This window comes from Telmatherina bonti, assembly GCF_933228915.1.
Source record: "Telmatherina bonti genome assembly, chromosome: 21".
Taxonomy (NCBI): Eukaryota; Metazoa; Chordata; class Actinopteri; order Atheriniformes; family Telmatherinidae; genus Telmatherina; species Telmatherina bonti.
Window position 1 is genome coordinate 16,145,857 of NC_136630.1, and position 21,817 is coordinate 16,167,673.

Below are 21,817 nucleotides of genomic sequence, written 5' to 3' on the forward strand. Positions count from 1 at the left end.
ATAATTGGTTGGCTGTATAGATTAATGCTTCATGAGATATTTAGAGAATGACACTTTTTAAAATGGTTATTATTAGAAGGAATTGTGCCAAGACAAAAGCTTATGTGTATTACATTAAAAAAAAAAACATTGGTTTCAAACATCTGCATAATGCTAAAGTATCTGTTACAAAAACAATAGTTCCTTTAGGAAAAATACTATTTTACTGAAACTTTTTACATAGTTTAAAAAAACAAACAAAAAACCCAATGATTAAAAATAAATGTAAGGATTAAAAATAATCAATTTAACAATCACTATTCAGACTAAGTTTCATACAATTTCGTAATGTAATCAGTTCAAAACCACATGTACATTTTAGGCTCATAGAACCTATCCTGCGCATATACATGAAGGGACACAAGTACTTACATCTCATCAACCTGCAAAATGGACACAAGTCCTCTGAGCACTTTAATGTACAGTCGTAATTACAAAGCTAACAGTTTACAATATTATGTTAGTGATCTCTGGTCCCCATAGAAAATGAGCATACAAGCTGAATTTAATTAGAGCCACAGTGAATTCTTACATGAAGTGTGTGGATGTGTGTAGTCTTCTCATTACTCTTGTAGTAAAAGATACACGCTGTTCAGGTTCACTTACCTTTTGGGGACATAATGCACATCCCTATATTATTCTAACATTTTAAAGTGACAGATTAGTTTAATAAGTGATTAGCTGATAGCAGTCATGTAGAGGGATAGTTCAAGTATTCAGGAAACTACACCAACTTCAATGGTGAATACAGTGCATAGAAAAAATCCTTCATGTTAGAAATACTGTCTCACAACAGCAGAATAATTATTTAAATTTCATATAACTCCTGTCAAACATGCTGATCTGTTTTATTGAAGAAAACACATTCAGTCTGATGTGTCATTTGCTCTTCAGCTGTGTTCCACTGAGATTGACTGTAATCAGTTTTTTTTTTATTTTTATTTTTTTAATATAACTCAAAATGAGAAAGTATTAATGCACATCAGAAGCTCAAGCAAATGCACATTCATGCATGAGAAGACCATAACTACACTAGCACATGTACTACAACTGTTGTGTTCACAGAGGCCATACTGACAGTAGCAGGGGAATCAACATTTATTCCCATGTGTTGTGGGCAGTGATGCGAGGGATCAGAAGTAGAAGATTTTCTGTGTCAGTTGCACAAATAATACGTGTGTGTATGAGCCCCTTCCTACCTTGACCTGTCCAACGTAGGCATGATCCTGCTCCTCTGTGACAGTGAGGTTCACTGGCAGTGAAGAATTGAAGACCGGGTCATTGTCATTAACATCTGTCACGGCAATGTTCACTGTGGCAGTGGAGGTCTACAGGCACACACAGAAGAAGTATCTGTAAGTTTGCAAACTTGCTGGTTTCAGATGGTTATAGCCTCATAGTGTTTGTCATCTAGGATTTAAAGCCACATGTCAAGGGTGAAAAGTGGATCTGACTGAGAACCTGCACCTCCACCGTTACTAATTGTGGATTAATTCCTCACGAAGTAAAGAAAAAGCATTTAAGGTACTACAAGATTTTGCTGATTTTTTTCCCAGATCTGGAAAAAAAATGAACACATTTATGATGAGGAACATCATTTTTTTCTTTTTTACCCCAAACAATTGTACAATAAGTGATTGTTTCATTTCTTCTATTATATACGCTTTAATGTCTCCTCTGAACCATCTGTAATGCTTTTGATTTTCTGTAAAGCACTGAGACCTCTTATGCATGAAAGATGCTGTATAAATAAACTTCCCAAGCCTCTAAATAACACAATGGGTTCATGTCCAATGACTTCTATTCATACTTTGTACTTTTGCTGGCAAAAAAATAGGAATCCAGAACTTATTCCATCAGTTGTTTATATTTCTAATCCAGCTGCAATAGCTAATTTTTTTATAATAAAATTAAATGAAGCTTTTTTTTTTTTTTTTTTAACACGAACAAATATAATTAGAAGACATGGAGCATGATGGAGAACTCCAGTCCTGTTCAGTCTTGCATTGGACTTGAGTAAGCCCCACACTAAACAGACTTTTTTTTTTCACTGTGTAATGTAGAGGATGTGAAAAATCATCCACCATTTCCAACAGCTTGTGAGGCATTATTTTCAACTCCAGCAGCTCCAGAGTTATTCCCAGCACAGAACTAGCCTTTTTAATCCATTTGTTCAGTCTCTCTAAGTGTCTGGTTTGGATGCTGCTGTACCAATAATGGCCATTATATGCAGTTCACATTTGGAGCAAAGATCCCATGAGGTTTAAAATGTTGGTAATGAGTATTTGCATGCAACTCTTCTGCTTTTTCCCAGATTTCTGATCGTCTCAGTTGTAACAAACATGCCAATAAATATGCTTTGATAAAATAAATACATAATTCAGCTAAGATAATCTAGCTAAGGGACAACCAGATAAGGATTGTTTTTACTGACTTCAACCTCAGCTCAGAAAAATGCACTCGTAACAGCTTACACAATATTAGGGGCTTTTTGGCTTTTTGTGTGATATAAATACATGCTAAAATGTACTGCCACCTTCATGGGTGAATTTAATTAGTCTTTTTCTAAACTTTTGAATGCATATGTTCAGATGTTTAATCTTGAAGTACTTACTGTGTAACATGCCATTCCCTAACTAGGTCATTAACTGCAAAACAAAAGATAAATGTTCTTTTTCCATTACAACCTGTATTTGCCAGTCCTGTTCATCATACTTTTTACACTTAATATCATGAGGCCAATATGACACCTAACACAAGTTATTAGATTTTTTTTTTTATGTTAATTAATTTTGGTCTTGATTTAATGTTGTTAATAAACTTATCAAGAAAGAAGCATTTGTGCAAGAAAACTACTAGGAGGTCATCAGCTTTGTCTTTCGTAAGTGGATCACAGTCATCCAAGACTAGACTCTAAGAGGACATGGTGGGTTGAGAGGCAGCTGAGCACAACAAGAGATGAAAGAAAAAAAAAAAAGTCCACATTTTTGTTCGCGAGCATGGTTAAATTAAAATCACTAAGGTGAAATAAGGATATTGAGGTTGGCAAGGCAGATAGTGATGCCAGTAATTTGAGGTTAAGAGCTCACATCAGTCAGTACAGTTTATCTGAATGCCAGTATTTGTAAAACAGAGTGAGCACTGATTAAATAAAAAGGTCGGGGCTGTGAGAAAGACTCTTAACCACACACAGAAAGAGTTGTGCTGATACTCCAACAGTTTATTATCTGACCAATATATTGGCTACCTGCCAAACTTTTGACACTTGGCCCCCTAGAAACACCATCATCTGAGGGATTCAGTTCTTTTTCTTTTGCTGGTGGTGATGATGAATATTACAACTTATAACAAGAAGATAAAAAAAAAAAAAGTTGCATTCAATCTGAAAGGAAAAATGGATGCCATATTGTGCTCTCTCTATTCAGTACTAAGGTCAACACCTCACCATACAAAAGACGAAGAAAAGTCCAGCGATTTCCTTTGAATAAGTACTTGACTGTCATCTTTGAAAGAATCTGACAATCTGAACCCCCCCCCACAAATAATATAAATTTGTTTTAGGATGTGTCCTTGATCAAATCTGAACTGATGTGACCAAATGCTGCAAATTTGGAAAAAAAGGCCTTTGCAATCTTACCTGATATAGAAAACTCCAATTTTCTGTTTCCTACGTCAACTGTCCTATGGAGTCATGCTGTGGTAAAATATTGACCATTGTCTTGCTGTAATACAGTTTAAGTTTTCTTTAAAAAAAAATAGAGATTATCTGAACAGTACTGCACCATTGCAAAATCTTTTTACTGTTATCAGAAAAAACATCCAAACCAATGGCAAAGTAACTTGTGGTGACATGTCTCTTGCAAATGAGATTGTGTCATGATATGTTTATTCATTCATTCATTCATTTTCCGAACCGCTTATTCCAATTCAGGGTCGCGGGGAAGCTGGAGCCTATCCCAGCCGGCTTTGGGCGACAGGCAGGGTACACCCTGGACAGCTCGCCAGTCCATCGCAGGGTCACACACAGAGAGACGAACAACCACTCACGCTATGATATGTTTATATTAAGGTTAAATAAAAATTAATTAAAACATTTGAAGTTGCTCATATCATGGGTTTGGCGTTGTTTAAGCAATGAAGATGCCATTGGCATGTGTATGATCCACTCTCCAACCATCACTGATTCTAGCTTATAATTTATACAATACATGACAAAACTGTTTTACTGCTCTTGTCTACATGTTATACAAACACAAGTTTTTGTGGTTTTTTTTGTAGTTTTTCCCCCTTTACTTTTTTCACATTGTCAAATTGCCAATCAATACAATGTCACAATTTGTGAATTTATCTTCTTCCTTGAACAATGATACAATAGGTACTATATGACAACAGCAAACTGCCCAAAACCAAAGTTTAAATTGCTCTTACAATGCACAATGTTCTTACAGTGGAGCAGGTTCACTGCACCAACTCTTATGCTCCTCAGTCTGTGGCAGTATGATGGATTCACTGGCCAAATAGCCAATTAGGCACTTTGTAGTCTGACACCCTCACAACAGGACATTTAATAATATGTGGCACACATGGATGTGTATAGGTGTGTGTGTGTGTGTGTGTGTGTGTACATGCACGTGCATGTACATATAAAGACAACTCAAGGCCTTTTGGGTGATACTGATTAATGGGCAACTACATTCCAATCTTCTCTTCTCCTTTCATTTCTTTCACTGTCTTCCCTCCTGTCTCTCACTTTCCCAACTTTTTTTGTGCCTCTCATTCAAAATATAATGAAGTGTCAAGCAGAAAAATGTTCAAACTACTTATTGCTATTTTTGATTGAGGGGACCCCCAGGGCAAAAAGATAACACACTAATTGTGAAGGGCTACTGAACAGGTTACACTGTACACGAGTCATCTAATATGAATGTATATCAAGACTTGTGGGTAATCACACAGGAAAGTCTTAAGGAAAGTATCATACCCTTTAACAACTCTGAAATCTTCTATTGGCCCCACTTGTTTAACCACATATTGCATGTAAAGCTGTGTGTATCAGGGGGTATTTGTATCAAAAAGTTTTTATTTTAATGGACATTTATGAGGATATGGTTATCAAAGAAGAGAAACCTTTTGATACAAGTCTAACAAATGGCAGAAGAATAGAAAAGGAACAAGAAAAGAGCAAAAAGAACACACAGAGGGGAGGGACTTCATCCAATGACCTAATCTGACGTTCATGTAAGAGTAAATCTTGTGAGTGTGAGCCGATGTCAGATTGGACTTTCAAATGTGAATGAAAGTGAGTCAAGTGACCTGTCATCAATTTGGTAACTGGCAATATGTGCAGCCCTGAGGTTGGCAGGACTCAGGTGATAATGCAGCTAGTCTTGTGACCTGATGGTCACTAGTTTGAATCCTGGCCAGTCCCACGCCCGAATAAATGCGGAGGATTGCGTCAGGAAGGGAAACCGGCGTAGAACGTGTCAATTCACCTGAGCCATTTTTTTTTACTGTGGTGACCCCTTCAGAAGGATAAGCCAGAAGGGAACAACAAGAACATGTGGTGCACAAACTGTAGTGTAGTTGATATACACCTAAATACACTAAACGAGAAGTTTTTTCAACACTTATCAGAAACATTATTCTTGAGTTCTACACAAACCTGCAACCAAAAGAAAAAAATCCAATGCAATTCTATCTAAAAGATAAATAAATAAGGACAATGATGCACATTTCCCATAATATAACACTCACAAAAAAAGTGAGTGTGTGTGTGTATGCGCACCTTTTATGACTAAAAGACCAAATTGCCAATCTCCAAGTCCTAATAAAATGTTTCATGGGATCAATTCAAACTGCATGGGTCATCATCAACCTGTGTCAAAGCCCAGCAGCTTTTTCAATTCACTTTGATTCAGGTTTATTTGTACAGCGCCAGGACACACAACAATGTCATCTCAGGGCACTTTACAGACTTTTTGTCCTCTAACTTCACTTTACCCTTTTAACCATGAAACATTCATATTGTGTTACGTTTACATCAAAACCTGGGGGAACAAAATTACCATACGCGTGCACAGCCTGAACTACTGTCGCGAATGAATTCCTCAACCTCCCTGCACAGAAAATCCTCACGCGCAAAAGCAACCCTTGGAGTGTGACTAACCATGCTATGCACACCTGAGATCTCACCATGTGCATGCAAGGTCCTTTCTCACGTGTTTCTATCAGGTTATTTTTGTGTACTGAACAAAAAAATATATTGAATACTTGAGGGGGAGACAAAAGACTGCTTAGGCCTCCACCTGACCGGTCTATCTCAAGTATCACTATGCAAGTTCATCCTGACTGATGCACATGTATCCTTAATATATGTAGTGTTGACTAAAAACAATTAGGATCATCCTTTTTCTAGCTGGCATGCTGTTGCATAGTTTATGCAGCATCTAAACTGCAAACAACCTTGCCAGACTTGTCAGCAGCACTATTTCTCCAGTAGTTTCCATTAAATATTAATCCATACCATGCATTGATAACTATATTGACGTGTCCTACATTAGTTCATTCGAGCATTTTCTTTTTGTGAAGGATGGAGACGTAGCATTTTCTCCAGAATACATTTACAGCTCTTTTTACAGTATTATTTGGTCAACAAATGACAAATGATCAGTTTCCATGGACTCTAAATTTCAGCATGTGTGCACTGAATTACAGCACAAGTATAAGGTCTAGTAAAAATAATACATCCTAGATACTCTATGGCGAGTAGACATACATCCCAAGCCCTTAACCTCACGTTTCCTGTATGTAATGAGTTGGTGCTCTGCATTTTCCACCAGTGGACTATTGATATATTCTTATGGTGATCCACAGTCTGGTTCCATTTCACTTTAGTCTCTCATACAAGTTTAGATGTGTCTGTTCACCGCACTACTTTCTTCTATCTGTCCTAACACCTGCAGTGAAGCGGGGGAGCTGGGATTCAGTCAGGCTGCTCCTTGTGTTCGGAATCAAATGGATAAAACAGCTGAGTGTAAGAGGGCTGGTCTTGGTGAATTTAGTTACAATAACTTGGTGGAAATACATCTGCTTGTAGAGCATTAGGTGTTAGACCGCATGCTGACCACATGAGAAACTGAGAAGGTCTTTTTTTCCTGACATGTATAGAAACATCAACAATGTTCAACAAATGATCAGAAGGCTGATGGAGTGCTTTGTCTCCACACCAAGTTGTCAAAAGTCAGCATCACTGGATGCACAGAGAATAACTTGGAGAGTGGAGCCCCCTGCAAGGATGCAACCCTCTATCAAGGGCACCTCAGAGAAACTTGTACTTGCCCTCAGAAGCTTGAATCCACATGGTGCCCAGAAGCTACCCTTGAGCTCAAAATAGCCTGATTTTTTGTTTAGGGGGAATAATAAATCCATGCGAATCCGTAGTTTAACCCAGACATGTTTAATTTGCTCTCCTGGATTTTGATGTATATGTAACACATTAAACTTAGACTTATGACAACAGTTTTGAATTAATGTTGATGATCACATGTGAATTTGCACACTGTAAGGTGCTTGTATTGACACGAACAGAATTTCTAATGTGAAGTTACCATAAAGAAATAAACACTGTGCTCTTCATATGCTGTTATAAATGTTCCCCAACATTCAACAACAAAGAAATACTTATGAAGTGCAAAAATAGCCAGATACAACTTTGAAGAAAAGGATAAACAGATGAATTAAAGTGCAACTAATCAGCCAGCATAAAACCACTGATATGAAAATGAAATTCAGTTTTATTATTTATTCTCCATTATTTAAAGAAAGAGCTGTCATCCATGACATGAAGAAGCCATGTTAAACTATATGACAAAAATGGGGCTCAAGTCAACCAGCCCATCAGAAACAACACATACATGTTTAGAGAAGTGATGCTAATGACTAATTAAAGTCAATGTGCACCTCAAAACAATATTATATAGGATGAATTATAAATGTTCATTCCCTCTGAGCAATTTCCTAATAAATGCTTCAGTAATAGACAAATAGTACAAAATCTCTTCAGAAGTTTAAGGAAGAGAGTCATAAAAAATAGGTTTAACAAATAAATTAGTTAATAAGTTCTTGAAAAGTAAAAATTTGTGACATTATACCTCTAAAATGAAACTGAAGTTTTGTAATCTCTGTAAATTGCCTGTTTCTAACCAAATAATTTATTCATGAAAAGTGCAATAAAGATGAGAAAATAAATAAAGTGCTGCATTAAAGCCAATTTAAGTGGTGCTCCGTTTTATGCTGATGCTCCTATTAACAGTTGGTAACATCAGTATAGTGGAAAAAATTTTAGCTCAATTCAAGGGGCAACTGTGATGGTCTCCATGCCATGGGCCCCCGTGACTCTGAACAGAATAAAGTGGGATGGAAAATGAATGATCTAAAGCCTGATGAACAAAACCTATTTTATCCATTAGAAGAATAAATAGAATATAATAAGATTGTCCAAACCAAATCACTCCTGTCTGACTCTACAACAGCTGCTGTTTATGGCATGTCACTGTGAGGGATTAAGAATTGCTGCCAGCTGCAGCTCAGTTTTATTCCAGCGGGGATGTAAGACAACTCCAGTAAAGAAAGCCAGTAACTATCTGTGTGGTACAGCTGAGTTTCTTACTCCATCTGGGTGTCCGTCTGAGGCTGTGACCACCAGGGTATAATAATCCAGGGACTCCCTGTCCAGAGGATTGTTCAGAACTAAATACCCAGAACTGGAAAGAAAGCACACACAGACATAATTAACACTCCAGGCAAGAAACTTGAAAACAACCACAGAGTAAACCATTTTACAAAAAAAAAAAAAAAAACGAGAAAAAAAAAAACAAAACACCAACACACCAGAAAATAACTTGGTTTGGTATTTGGTTTTCAAGCCCAGAAATATGATGTCATGATGGGTTACTGCTAACACATGCACATATTTATTACAGGCCTATCTCTGCACCGATATTTTTTGGAGCTTTTTCCTTTTTTATAAATATATATTTAGTACAAATACATGTAAAATATGAATCATTAAAAATATTCTTAAATTTTATGTACTTTTATGACCTACTTCAGGTCTTGCAGGCCGGACAAACAATCACTCAATATTCTTGAAAAAATAAAGCAATAGTGCTCGTCAGAGCTCATATGTTGACATACATATTGTCACAATGGCCATCTTATTCCTGCATCACAGTTATCAAGATGATTTTAAGGTCTTTCAAACAAGTTTGTGAATGTGTTTTTCTTTAGTTTCTGAAACATTTACTACATTTTGAGCAAAAAAGATCAATATGATTTGTGCATAGACACACTTACGTCTGCTGCAGTGCAAAATTTCCATTCATGTTCCCACTGTGTATTTTGTAAGTTATAGGGTCGCTCTCTCGATCAACTGCCTGAAAAGAAAAACCCAGAAACACCTCGTAAGGCTTTTAGTGTTTTTTTTATTATTTCTTTTTTTTATTATTTCTTTTTAAATACTGTTCAAATATCCCATACAGTATCTAGCTACCATGTTCAATAGAAAAGTCTTTGTTTAGCATTATGTGGTACTTGTGGTACTAATTTGTACTGAGGAAAATTTCTGGGGTTAGAAGTGTGGGCCTGTATGCCTCACATGAAGACAGTGACACAGAAAAGGGGGTTAACCATTTCACACTGGTGGCAGCTCAATTAGGCTGACTTAGAGAAGTTAAACATAAAAATGCAGTAATTATCATGTCAAGATTTTTCATAATGTATGGTCAAACACAACATTATTAACTGAGAAAAAGATCCAGTATAACACATTTTTATCACTGGGTAGCACAAATTTGTAAATTTCAATCAATTAACAGAATCAGTTATGTTTATGGCTGAAATTATAGTCAGCTGGCTTTGATAAGTATGATAGTCAGGTATTAAGTGTGTGTTCTGTCTTATCTAACAACAACACTAACATGAGACCAAAGCAGATTTCTGCAGATCTTAGAAAAAGCTTTCAATGTTCATCAAAATTTAAATAAATCTGACACAATATAGGAAAATTTCAGGTTATGAGTCCAATATCAGGAGACCACAACGTGGAGGAATCAGCTGGTTTCCAAAGAGAACATTCCTGCACATGTGCAGTTTGCCAAGGATGATAAACACATAACAGAAAGCTGTTTTAATCACATTTTAGTGGAAAGATGAAAACACAATATAGCTTAGTTTGAATGAGACGTGGAACATGAAGATGTTAACCCCTCCATTAAACATAGAGGTACTGTGACAGTTCGGGCCTGATTTGCTGCATACAGGTCGAGATGGCTTGCCCTCATTGATGGAACAATTAACTGTGACTTCGTTGACTCAGACTAAATGACAAAATTAATTTCAAGTGAAATTGGGTCACACACCACCACAGTATCCCGAGGCAAATAAAATTGCTCTTTGCTGAGAGCTGTTAGAGAAGTCAAGTCAATGTCCTGAATGACCAGCAGTTCATCTGAAGGAGCCTCTGCCCATCGCTTAATAGCCCTGAACTGAGGATGTTTTCTCCTTGGAAAGTAAGAAGCCAATATTTCTCCAAACCCTGGTAAGTGAGGAAATAATCAATGACCACTAAAACGGAATTGATCAGTGTTGATTTCAAAAGCAGGGGTAGTTGTACCTTTGGAAATCCCGATAATGTCATGAAGGAGTAAGAGGAACATGCAGTCAAGTCAATTTAAAATAAAAATTAGAAAGATCACATTAAACTAATGTAAAACTTTAATTCAATAGAAAATAAACACTTCAACGCAATGGTGTAAGTATTTAAACTTTTTGCTCACAGAAATCAAAACAGTTCAACATATAAACAAATTAAAAAGGTTGTAAACACTATTCTTGAAATAGGGAAAATTTAAAACTAATACAGTAGATGAGCAAATGAAACATCAGCACTTTAAAAATATCTTATTGATTTAGCATTTTATACACTCCAAACCATACGGGTGGTGAAGATGAGGACGTGCTCTCCATCATTTTTAAGAAGATGTAAAGGAAAGTGGAAACCAAAGAAAAGTTTCATAACCAGGGCTGTATAGTGTGTTTTTGTGTGAGAGAAAGAAATGTGTGTACCTGCAGATTAAGCAGTGTGGCACCAGTCCTCATTGCTTCACTGATCTCCAGGTTGTATTGCTGCTGTGGGAAATGAGGAGGGCTCTGGTTGTTTGGGGGTAAAACTTCAATATAAACTGTTGTAATGGACGACCTAAGGAGAGGAAGAGAAGGTGAAAAGACAAAAGAGAATAAGGTGAAACAACTAGGACAGCTGAAGAGAGCACATAGAGAGAGAAGCTGATAAATGAGCAATAGCAGGTTGGGGATGTTACAGAAGGGATGGAAAGAAAGCAGGAGAAGAGATATAAAGAAGCACATTAGGATAGTGAGGAGAGAAAGCCTTCAAGGACAGAGAATGGTCAGTGATTTAAGTTAGGAGTGGTTGCCCAGTGTTTGCTTCTGTGGTCTACATGCTGTGTTTAGCTAATCAATAAGAGCTGAAATTCAACAACAGTGTGAGTCACAAAGATGCTGGAAGGTACTTTGCTGCTGGGCTTTTACAAAACTCCTCTTTCAGGGCTCATGGTTTCTGTTAATGATCTTATTCTGCTGTTGCGGTTTCATTCAGACAATCATGAAGATGTTACCCAGCTTGGTGAAATTTTTTAAAGTTTGATCCTTATATCAAATTTTACAACCATTCTTTTTAGCCTAGTCAAAGCTAATGATTGTACTGACCGTGTGCTACAATGTGTCTACAGTTCATAGCAGTTTCACTATCTAGTTCGGGAGTTAACGCCATATTACTTTTATTGTGGTTTGTGCATATAAAATGTCCTAATGTATATTTTTCAGATTTCATGAAGTCATTTTCACACAGCTAAATGAATAAAATGAGGTCCTGCCCCAAGTCAGGGATTTCAAGAATGTAGGGGTCTTGTTCACAACTAAAGGAAGGATTCAGCATGAGATCGACTGGCAGATTAGCACGGTATCTGCAATCATGAGGACTCTACGCCGGTTGGTCATGGTGAAGATGGAGCTGAGCCAGAAGGTGAGAAGCTCAAGCATCTGGGAGGGGCTTGGAGGAGAACCGCTGCTCCTCCACACCAAGTGGAGGAGCATCTGGTAAGGAAACCTCCTGGACATCTCCCTGGTGAGGTGGTATGGACATGTCTCTATGGGAGGAGACCCAAGGGAAGTCCACGGACATGATGGAGGGATTAAATCTCCTGGATGGCCTGGGAATGCCTCAAGATGCCTTCTGATGAGCTGGCAAATATGGCTTGGGAGAGAGATATCCAGACTTCCCAGTACAGACGGCTGTCCCCAAAATCTGACCCCAGATATGCACTAGAAATTGGATGGATGGATTGCTCATGAAAACTTAATGATTATAAAGCATTTTGAAAATAAAGTGAAATGGAAAATGTAGTTTTAGGTGCAACTGCTAAAAGTATGTACAAAAAAAATTATTAAGAAATGGGAATTACATAGATTTCTCAATTTACAATCCATTTTGAAAAATTGTAAGAAGAGGATTAGACAGTTGAAAACTTTCTGATACAGTTTACTATCCTTTAAAGGCAAAGTTCTTGCTCAGTAAGCTCTATTCACACACTGAAATGACTATTACAATTAAGATAGAAGTTTAGTTCCAGCACTAAAAGAATGTCCTTGTAACTCAGTTTGCCTGCCTCGACTTGATTACGTTAGTCACATATTATGTAAAATGTAGTTGTAGGAGGTATTCACTCCAAAACGTGGAAAGAACAGACTGACATCTTGTCCCTTAGAGGCTGTCTGACTTTATGGATCCATTCTTAGTACTGAATGCAAACGTGTCCTTGTCCAACAAAGGGAAGACTCAGCTGGGTTTCCTCCTGACACTGACAAGTAACCAAAGCTCTCCATTGATGCAACAGGCCGACCTCTGATCAATCTAATTTATTTGACAGTGAAGCATTTTGCTGAATGTCTAGATTATGACAAAACTGAGCCAATTTTTAAAAAGGTAAAAGCACCACCAAAGCTAAACAGAATTCCATCAAATCTCAGTTCTTGTTGTGGTTTTGTTGATTTAAACACATTATGAACTTCAAAGTAACTCATAACGATAAGAAAGTAAGTAAAAAGGATAACAGGGCACATTGATAATCCAAGCTGAATCCGATTAACTGGATTGTAATGACTTGGACTATTTAATTAGGACTGAATTGGACTATTTCACTTAAGTTTGTTTTTTTTTTTTTTTTTTTTTTTTTTTTTTTTTTAAATTAAGAAACCTGATATCTTTTCCTGTAAATTGGCACCATATCATTACAAAATATTATATAAAAGTGCTGAAAATGGAGAGAAAATTAATGCAGCACTCTTCTCATTAATTAAAATGGAAGTTTTGGACAAATTCTGGGAACTTGTAGCTCTTTATTAGACAAAGAAATAATGAAATCCCCATTTCCCAGTTTTGATATCGAGCTGTACTCATAATTGGAATTTATGGGAGAAACTCGAAGGATTTTATCCATGTCCCTACTTGGAGAATAACAAGAACTTCTGCAGAAGAGAAGGGGCACATCAACTCATCTCAGATTTGATTATTAAGTAAAGATGCCAATAAACATTAAGCGTAGCCCATAAAATGTGTTTATATGTTCAAGACAATACAAAGTAATCAAAAAAATAACGGATGAAAAATGGGAGCAGCCACTGACAGTCAGTGTGTTTTATTGAATTAATTCTGACACAATAATGGATGAAACCCCATCAAGCAGAGATTATTCAATCAGTTTCCATCAAATTTTTGGCTGATTTTTGTCTGCATTTCTTCCAAAACCTTTTTGCCCTGCATTGTTAAGGAAATTTTTTTTTTTTTTCTTGAGTCAAGACAGATAACTACCAATATGTCACGATTGGTATTGACTAATTTGGGCAAAAAGCAGACCCTCCATGATTGCTGATATGGCATTTTGAAGCATGTCAGAGCAGAAGAGATGAGAATTAAGCTATTTTCTTCACAATGCAAAGAACTTGCATTTCTTGGCTGTTTGAATTGCAGGGGAAAACTTTATTTGTGGAAAATTATGTGAATGCAAAGAGCATCCTGAAGATTACCACTGCCTGTGTGACACAGAGGGGGGGGCGGTAGTTGATGTTTGTCCACTGATGGGAGTGTTCATGGGGAGGAAAACCACACAGAGAGCAGAGGAGAATTACATGTTGTCATAGCAGAGAATTCACTGGCTCTTGTTCCCAACAACAAAAAACATGGTTAAATTTGGTGAACAGTCATCAATATTATATTAAAATAAATTCTATGTTTCCAGGTTGCTGCTTAATGTGGCGCAACAGGAAACATTTGTTTTGCTAGAAAATTCTAACTGACTAAGAGACAAAGAGGACTGTGGTGTTGCTGGGAATTCATGTTTAATTTAGGAGACATTATAAAATGTATGTTTTCTTTTATCAGGGCAACGTTTTGACCAGAAAATAAAAATCATTCAGTCAGTAACACAAATAGATTGGACACGGTGTCCTGCAGCCTAAACTAGTTATAACAAAACTGTGCCAGATATCTGACAAAACAGAAAATTTGTCTTATAGGTTTTTGTTGTGTCCCTACTTCAAATTGAGCAGGTTTAATCAACATTGTGTTATTAAGTTCTGCACAAGCCAGTTATTTGGGCCATGCATGCAGGGAAAATGCTAAAGCCTGGAAGGCAGTGGACTTTGAGGCACAAACTTGAACTCTGCTTTAAGAAGAATTAAACAGCTAAGGCCATTTGAAAGAGTCCGAAGAAACATTTTTCCATGCTTCTTGGACAATATTCCAAGGGTTTTCCTCTTATGTTAGCTGCCTTTTATTTATTTTAACATTTTTTATTTTTTTTATTCAGCATTTTTTTAATGATTCCAAATTGCTTCCGATTCTTAAATTCTGGGTTTAGTGTGTAGGACTCATCACTCCACATGACTGGAGTTTTGATCAAGGTCTTGCATGATATGGAATATTTCAGTCTTTGTAATGAATGGCTTCTTACAAGCTACCCATTTCCATGAAAAACATATCTTTTTACATAACTACATTTATTTCTCACATATATTTTTGGTCTTGTCCAAAGTTTTTGTTTGGAATAGTTTGCTTGGAATGGTTTAATATATAAAAACATTCCTCTAAAATAATGCATCTCATAACCTTTTTGATAGATGATCTGTCTGACTTTGACTAATATAACAGCAGCAGATTTTGGAATATGTTTTTTTTTTTTATTCTTTCTTTTCCGTTGGCGCTTCTCTCTTCTCTTCATTACTATCCTGTTTGAACATACAAATAAAGCCCCTTAGCATAAACAAGTATCCCAAACATTCTTTCATTCTCCCAACATCTTATTTGATGTAATACTTACAAATAAACTAATAAGGATGATGCATTTAATGACAGGAACAGGAAACGGACATTGCTCATTTCGGGTTCTGACCTGTAGTTCCAACAACACAGCCAGCAGAGAGATATATTGATTTGTCAAGCCAGTTATGTTTTCAGCTGAGATAAACAGGGGGTCTGGGGAAATCTGGAGACAATCTGTGAACCAATCACTGGAACCACCTCAATCTGCAGTGGTTCACATGCTACTGATTTGGCAGCTACAGTGCAAAAGCCTAAAGCTGAAGAAGCAGTCTCATTTTTATGACTCACAAAAAAATGCTGAGATAGAGTGATCCATTACATGATATTTCACTCATCACCTTTAAAAAAATGAGCACGATCCGTGCTCATTTCTGTTTCAAAATGCTGTGTGGTTCAACTTGATACAGTCAGTAGAAAGCAGTTAAAATCTGTGTAAGGCCAGAAAAACAACAATTAAAAAAACAAAACAACTGTTTCTCTGGCTAAATGTGAACCGTACTATGATTATTTATAATGTTTATTCAGCCCTGCGGCATTTACAAGAGAATAGATGCATTTGGGGATTTTACCTTTCCTCAATGTGCCATGAGACATATCCATATAATATTTGCCAAGCTGCTTGTAGTCATCAAAAAGTATCTCTGCCTGTGTTCTATAAATTTGAACCAATCAGAAAAAACAAACCTCTCAGAGAGAGGGAAGATGAGGGAATAAAACGAGCTGAGGCGTATAGTCAGAGGAAAAAACTGCAGCTAGCGCTGGTTAAAAGCATCTTAACCATTTTTAATAGACCCAAAGATTAAATTAAAAACCCTTACATGTGCTTACTTGTGTTGAGAAATATTGCTTGGTAAATACTAAAACTGAAATTTCCCAATTTAAGCTGCTCTCTGCTATACTTTGGCTACAAAAATCAATACTCAGAAAATTTGCTGAATATTAGGAGCAGCTGCTTTTTCCATAAAATTGAAAAGTTGAGGAAAAGCTTGAAGTTGGACATTTCAGAAAGTTGCAGTGACTTATTGATTTAATACCTGAAGTAGAGATGAAAAGCCGAAACAAAGATGCAGGAGAGAGATGATAAAATAAAGAGAATTTCACTTTATCAACTCAATCCTCATACTGCAGAATACACCAGGCTGTGGTGCTTTACTTTTGGTCTTATACACTTTACAGCATTTATTTAAATTCAAGCATTTGCTGAAATAGTCTCTTGTCTTGACATGCAAGGTATAATTTTCTCTCTGTTCAAGAAAATTATATCTGGTAGTCAAATCACCCTTTTATTAACTTTCATCCTGCTTAGCTTCTTTATTCTCACAATCCATTTTCTTTTTCTCCCATTCAGATAGTTTTACTTTAGAAGGTATTATTCAAGGAATTATTAAAAAGAAAAAAAAAAAGAAGAAGAAGACAAAAGAAAAGAAATTCTCAGAAGATGCTGAACAGATAGTAAGAGTGTTAGCTGTGGGAGTATAGAGGGTTTGGAGCAAAAACACAGTGATGAGAAGGGTTCTGTGGAAATCTGACGACCTTTCATGCCTCAGCTCCAGACAGACACAAGATATGAAGCAGAGTGACTCTTACCTTCTATGGGGTAGAGGTCCATTGTCAACGGCTTCTACAGTCAAAGCGTAGCTTCTTCCCACTGTAAGCGCCACGCCTGGTGCCACCGTTATGACCCCAGTGCTTGATATCAATAGAAAATAGTCATTAAGGAGACTGACCCAAATGTTTTCAACATGTTGCAAACAAAACACACTACCAGTCAAAAGTTTGGGCACACTCACATTGGATTAAATAGGAAAGTGTGTCCAAACTTTTGACTGGTAGTATACAGCAATGTCTATAGCACAAGTTCACACCCCACTCTCCTTCTCTGTGTATGTCACACATCACAACAAGAGCAACAATAACACAGTAGGAAATGTTTCTTTCCCGTACATCACATGCACATTGATATGTAAAAGCAAAACGTAGGCTTTAAATCACGCTATTAAAGTTGTGTAACATGCAAGTAAATTCCATGTCGATAATTCTTGTGCACGCTAGTGTATGTGATGTTCAAAGAAAAATTTAAGCCAGTGGCAAACTGTGCATCAGTTTATTAAATAATGGAGTTTAAATAAAGTGAGTTAAGTCAAATGTCACTGTGCAAAGTGCAACCAAAAATGAGGGGAGAGAGTTAAAAGATGTGTTTATATGTGTTAAATTATTCAACAGTACAAACATAATTCTCAATATCTGTAACTCAATTGATTTTAAAATGACTGATTTACAAAGATAATTTTGAGGATATTATTTTGAAGATGTTGGCATGTAAAATATCATAATAAAGCGTGTTTTTTTATTTCATGGAAATCAGAGCAAAGTGCTCCACATAATAAAAACACGCTTTGAATGTAAATGAAACCTTCATCCAATCAAGTACAAAACATGAAACAATCCTGCATTTGTGTTATGTGTAGGATTTGGTTTTGCACGGTCTTGTTGTAAAATACATGGGTGTAGCTGGAAAACAGGTGTTAAGGCAGCATAAGTTGGTCTAAAATTTTAGTGTTTTTTTTTTTATTATTATTTATTAGTTCAATGCTGCCATTATATAAGTTTCAATATGCTTTGTCAGAAATGATGTCTCTGGAAAAGACAAGGCTTCTCATTCACACAGTCAAGGTAGGAAGTATATGTAACTTTAACTCCACATTTAACTCTTTGACAAAGGCTCCCTGAAGTGATGAGGTGCCGTCTGACAGGGGCATTTGCACATTTGACCTTTATGCATTAAGATTCTGTCAGATTAGTAGAATGTTCAACTATATCATTCATTGTGGTGAGAAACATGCAGATATTCCAATCTTTCTTATTTTGTTGCATTCATTTGTTCTTAAACAGGAAATTATCTGCTCCTCAAAGACTACTTTTAATGGATGCTGCTTTTATGATAAATCATTTTTAGATTTATATACAAGTTATTCAATTTATGAAAACATGAGAAAATCATTTTTCTTTGACCCAAACCTGTGCAAATCATTTGTGGTTTTGTTGTTTACAATCATGTAACATGACTGAATGAACCAATTTAAATATTTATTTTTCCAGCAGTTAACATGAAAAGGATGAAACTATATGATCTATTTACCTCCTGTCTATGAGGAACTGTCCCTGGTCTCCAGCCAAGATCCGATAGTTGATCTGACCATTTTCATCTGCATCAGAGTCAACGGCTAACAGCTGGAAAGAAAGGCATACAAGAACAAGCAATGAAATAGTAACAGCTATGTGTGTTATTTGCTTTGTGTATTTGACAGTGTGTACCTGTAACACAGTTTCTCCTGGCATCATATTAGTGAACACATTGACACTATAAGAGACATTAGGAAAAGTTGGAGTATTGTCATTAGCATCCAGCACAGTTATGGTCACATTGACAGGAACGCTCTGCTGGACGCCGTCTGATGCTAACAGCTGCAGAGACATGGGACAGAGGAGAAAACAGATTCATGTTATTAAAACTAAAAACCATAATGTTCCCAAAATTAGCTGCCATCAGGAAAGTAATTGCAGTTGGCTCATGCATTCAATATAATCTGGACATTTTGATATTAACTGTGTGTTTCCTTGTTTTTAATGTGGTCGCACTGCTTGTAGATTTTCATGTGAATACAACAAAAGAATCAAGGCCATGTTTAAACTGTCTGTTCCACGTCCCCAATTTAACATTTATACACTGGACTCAACATGAATATCCCCTCAAAGAGTAATTCACTATAAATTATGTAAAAATGTGGTCTTTAATATAGTGATTTTCTCACTGCCAACCAAATATATCTATATGTTTAGTTGTTTATCAATGTCGTAATGGTCTTGAGCCTATTTATCTGACCTTGTTTTTAATTATGAGCCCATGCAGACCCTGAGGTCCTCTGGTACCAGCCTTTTAGTTGTTCCTAAGGTCAGAACTAAAACATACAGTGAGGCCTCTTTCCATTACTAGGGTCCTCGACTGTGTGACAGCCTGCCAGAGAGCCTCAGGGCTGCAGAGACTGATGATGTTTTTAAAAAGAAACTCAAGACTTTGGGTGGCACAGGGTTCAGGCTGTGGGGTGGACCCCGGCCTGCCTGGCAGCTGGGTGGTTGCCTTGGCAGCAGCCCCTATGAGCATGTGGGGACCAGCTACTGGTGTGGATGGATCCCAATGATGTTTTATCCTCACATCAGGATCAAGTCAGATGTTTATCACTCATTTCATATTTTATCTTGTTTACTATACCGATGTTCAGTTAAGGTGACAGTGGTCAGGGAGTCATGTTTTTTGGGAGGGGAATGGGGTGGCTTTCTATCCTTGTGTGCGTATGAGTGTGTGGAAGACAACTTGAGTCTGTTTTTTTGATTGTTTTTGTTTACTTTTATCTTGGATTTATCTTGTAAAGCACTCTGTGTTGCCAGTGGAATGAAAAGTGCTTAAGAAATAGAGTATGATTTGATTTGATAAAAACAAGAGAAAAAAAAAAGATCTTGCAATACATGATTTGGAAATTTCTGAAACACTGCAAAGTGCATTCACTCAAACATCGTCAAGCATCATTAAACCCAGGTGACACAAAGGTGTTTTCTGTTATATTTACTTTGCCTATTTAACAGGCTGGTTAAGCAGTTATAAATCTGCAACAGATTTTGTGACCTTTCTTGTCTGTTTCATTGCTAAATCTGCTCTTATACTTTACTGTGTTTGGGAAGGTATACACAGAAAAGCTTCTTCTCTGATGCCATTATTTCCTCAAACTCATCTGCCAAGAAGCTGATTGAGTCCTTTCAAATGAAAATCACCCCCCCATGTCTCATAGCACTCTCTCTGCGAGTTTAATTTCTCCTCCAAGGCTTTCATAATGATTACTGTATACCTCTGCCTTTCAATCAATACAAGAAAACCGCTTTTCCATCTTTGACTTCCAAATTGCTGAATGCACACTCGACATCCAACCATATATTATGCTGCATACACAAACATATACTACTGCTGTTGTTAGGCTAAACATGTCCGATAGCAAAATTATGAAGCAACACCGCTTCACATCATCTGGTGAGGTACACGTGTAGCAAAGATGCACTTGGCAAAGGGTATCGTCTCCGTGCCATGCCAAAACCAAGCTGTTGAATTAGATTGCACTAAAATAAGACAGAGAAAAAAGGAAGGAGATTGGATGACTGATAGGGACACAATAACAAGGAAAGAAAAAAAGTCTTCAAGGAGAGCGCAATGAGACAAAAGGTATGAGTCAGACAAAATCTGAAGAACTGATTTAATGAAGCATGCAGAGGCAAGTTATAAACTTGTTTAAAGCATCGATACTCACAGGCTACTTAAAAGCAGACCCTGCTGGTACTGGATTGGACCCACTTTTGCTTTTATTTTTCATTAATTTTTCATGGAATAGATTTAATGAAATGCTGTAAATATTTCTAAGAGATTTTGGTCCATATCAATAAGAGCATATCACGGAAGACGATATTCCCTCTGCATCTCATCCCAAAGGGGGTACTTTGGACTGAGATCTGATGATGGTGGAGGCTAGTGAATTACAGTAAACTTATTGTCATGTTGAAGAACTTTCAGCTTGACATGATCTGAGCTTTGTGACATGGTGCTTTATCTTGCTGTAAGTGGTCTTCAGAATATTGTGTTCACTGTGGTAATAAAGGGATGGACACGTTCGGCAAATACCCAGATAGGTTGCGGTTCTAGCAATGCTCAGCGGATATTGTTCGTACACCAGTGATGCCAATGTGAAGTATCTAACCAACAGACACAAGGGCAGGCTGACTGGAATGAAGCAGGATTCATGCTGCCAACCTTTTGCTTACTGAACAAACTGTTTTACCACCTGCTGCCCCACGAGGCTGGACTGTTGATACAAGGCAGAACAGATCCATCTATGCCAAACTCTGGCTATCATCTGACTGCTGAAATTGAGATTCATCGGACCAGGTAAGTTTTTTTTTGTTTTTTTTTCCCCCAGAGCCTGTGCAAATGACAGCTTCTGTTTCCTGTTTTTTGCTGAAAGAAGTGGCACCCATTTGGTCTTCTGCTGTAACTGTACATAGAACATTATAATTAGAATTTCTCTCCATTATTGGAGTATTTTGGTTTTAGTTTTTCATGAAAGTTTAACAATCTGACTTTAATATGACGTGTCTTTTGGGATAATTTGCACAAAGCTCATTTCATTATAAACCCAATTTCTTTGATGATTTATTGATTTGCTGTCTATAAATAAGCTACTATTGTTGTAATCAAACCAAAAGTTGTGTTTCAGATACGCACAC

General features: G+C 36.9%; 1 protein-coding gene across 1 annotated transcript in view; it reads right to left on the reverse strand.

The window, feature by feature from the left end:
- The window catches only part of LOC306771372 (protocadherin-15-like), a gene marked incomplete at both ends in the record, with an annotated part of 199,731 nt that overhangs the window by 98,275 nt on the left and 79,639 nt on the right, over positions 1 to 21,817 (reverse strand). Inside the window, 7 exons of the mRNA XM_079260539.1 lie at positions 1,239 to 1,367; positions 8,708 to 8,801; positions 9,394 to 9,473; positions 11,164 to 11,296; positions 17,081 to 17,182; positions 18,633 to 18,724; positions 18,809 to 18,958. Coding sequence (XP_079116665.1) covers positions 1,239 to 1,367; positions 8,708 to 8,801; positions 9,394 to 9,473; positions 11,164 to 11,296; positions 17,081 to 17,182; positions 18,633 to 18,724; positions 18,809 to 18,958 — 780 coding nt within the window. The remainder of the gene's footprint in view (positions 1 to 1,238; positions 1,368 to 8,707; positions 8,802 to 9,393; positions 9,474 to 11,163; positions 11,297 to 17,080; positions 17,183 to 18,632; positions 18,725 to 18,808; positions 18,959 to 21,817) is intronic.